This window comes from the organism of the source record quoted next (genome assembly GCF_019968955.1).
Source record: "MAG: Porospora cf. gigantea A chromosome Unknown PgA_NODE_5414_length_1882_cov_424.54, whole genome shotgun sequence".
In the NCBI taxonomy this organism is placed as follows: domain Eukaryota; phylum Apicomplexa; class Conoidasida; order Eugregarinorida; family Porosporidae; genus Porospora; species Porospora cf. gigantea A.
Window position 1 is genome coordinate 1 of NW_027151755.1, and position 1,751 is coordinate 1,751.

The 1,751-nt window shown below is 52.3% G+C and overlaps 1 protein-coding gene across 1 annotated transcript; it reads left to right on the forward strand.

The window, feature by feature from the left end:
- Window positions 1–94: 94 nt before the first annotated feature.
- On the forward strand, window positions 95–1,489 carry KVP18_002832 (uncharacterized protein; the record flags this gene model as incomplete). Its single annotated transcript, XM_067954071.1, has 1 exon — window positions 95–1,489. The coding sequence occupies one exon, from the start codon at window positions 95–97 to the stop codon at window positions 1,487–1,489; it is 1,395 nt and encodes a 464-aa protein (XP_067807849.1).
- Window positions 1,490–1,751: the final 262 nt, after the last annotated feature.

The following is a 1,751-nucleotide window of genomic DNA, read 5'->3' on the forward strand; positions in this document are numbered from 1 at the left end:
CTGCATGCCGAGACTCTTCTCTGGCAGGGCACAAATGGTACTGCTCTGCTTCGTGACATTGTTCGGACCAGGTGTATGTCGGATCTTGTACTCAATGGGTAACATTGGAACCGACAACTCTGTGCTGCTGGGAACTGCAGAGTTAGTGAATTATGTCGTTTTCTGCGTCTGTGCTTTCCTTACTGGAGCAGTGTTCCCCACTGTCGGCCCTAAGTTGCTGATGTGTCTGGCGGGAGCAGCATTTGCCACGGGAGTGACGTTGGTGTATTTCTCCAAGGTGGCTGGGTGGATGAGGGTGGTGGGGGCGGTAGCGCAAGGCGGTGGAGCTGGGATGGTCTGGACCTGTCAGACCGCTCTGATCAACTCGTACGCTTCGGCGCTGGAGCGAATCGTGTACCTCCGAGACTTCTGGTTTGTATTCACCACGTCTGGCGTGATGTGCGGCATTGTTATCATGGTGGTTCCCCGTGACGTCGAAGTCAGTCACCTTACATTCTGTCTACTTTTGGGAGTCATGCTGGTCAGCGCCTGTTTGAGCGCATGCCTCATTTCAGACCCGAATGCAGTTATGAGAACTGACGGGAGCCCCGTGCTTTTTCTCAAGTCAGCTTCTTTAAAATCTGACTTCTCATTGCTGATTAGCGCCGCGGGAGACTCTGTCATGATAAAAATGATGCCTCTGATTCTAACGTCTGCCTGGTCTGACACCTACGAATTTAGAAGACTTATTCCCTCTCTTCTTGACCGTGAAGCACAGGGGCTCACGATTGCTTTTTACAGCGTTGCACAAATGATTGGTGTGCAGTTGCTGGTGGTCGTAGTTGGGACGCGACGACTGGAAGCGCACCGACGGGACAAAGCTGCGTTCTTGCTGCACTGCATTCTATGCGTGATCGCCTTCGGGTCTACATTGCTACTTCAGTACCTCTTCACTTGCGGGGTTGGCTGGGAGAAAGGCGATGGCCACTGCTCTCCTGCCAGAGGCAGCGCCGGAACTAACATCTGCCCACCAGGCTACAAATGGGTGTCGGGATGCAATCTTGGGTCAGGGGATTTGGAATACCTCAGTATTCTCACAACAGTGGTTCTTATGGGTATGCAGAATGCTGTGCAGCATTGCTGGGGGCTCTGGGTACTTTCGATGCACGCTGACGGATCTGTTGCAACCAACGTTAGGTACGCTGCTTATTTCAGATCCATAGAAGGTGCTGGAGCTGGGATTTCATGGGCACTAGATCGGACGGCTTTGTCAAGTGGAGCGCAGCTGGTCATCTGCACGGTGCTGGTGGGTTTGGGCACGGCGAGTAGCTGTGTCGCTGCAGACAGGTTGTCAGAGAAATCGCACGAGCAACCCTCTCAGGTCAACGCGAAATCTGTCCGATTCCAGACCGGACATAAAAGGGCATACGGCCCTTTATCTGAAGAAAACGACAACGACTCCCTTGATAGTGCGTGGCCGAACAGCACGGATAACCTCTTGCGGTCCTAAATGAGCCAGCCTCTGTTGGAAACTCGAATCATGTGTGCGTCCGGCCCTTAATCTGAAGAGAACGACAACAACTCCGTGAGGCGTTGTCTGCTGGACTCGAATCCAACGTTGTTGCGCTAATGAGTCTACAGAAATGACAGATGTGGGATTCGAACCCGCGCCTTTTCGGACCGCGGTTTTAACGTGGCGCCTTTAGAAATGACATATGTGGGATTCGAACTGGTCTAAAATACTTAGGTTTGGTTGTCGGGAATATAAAAAT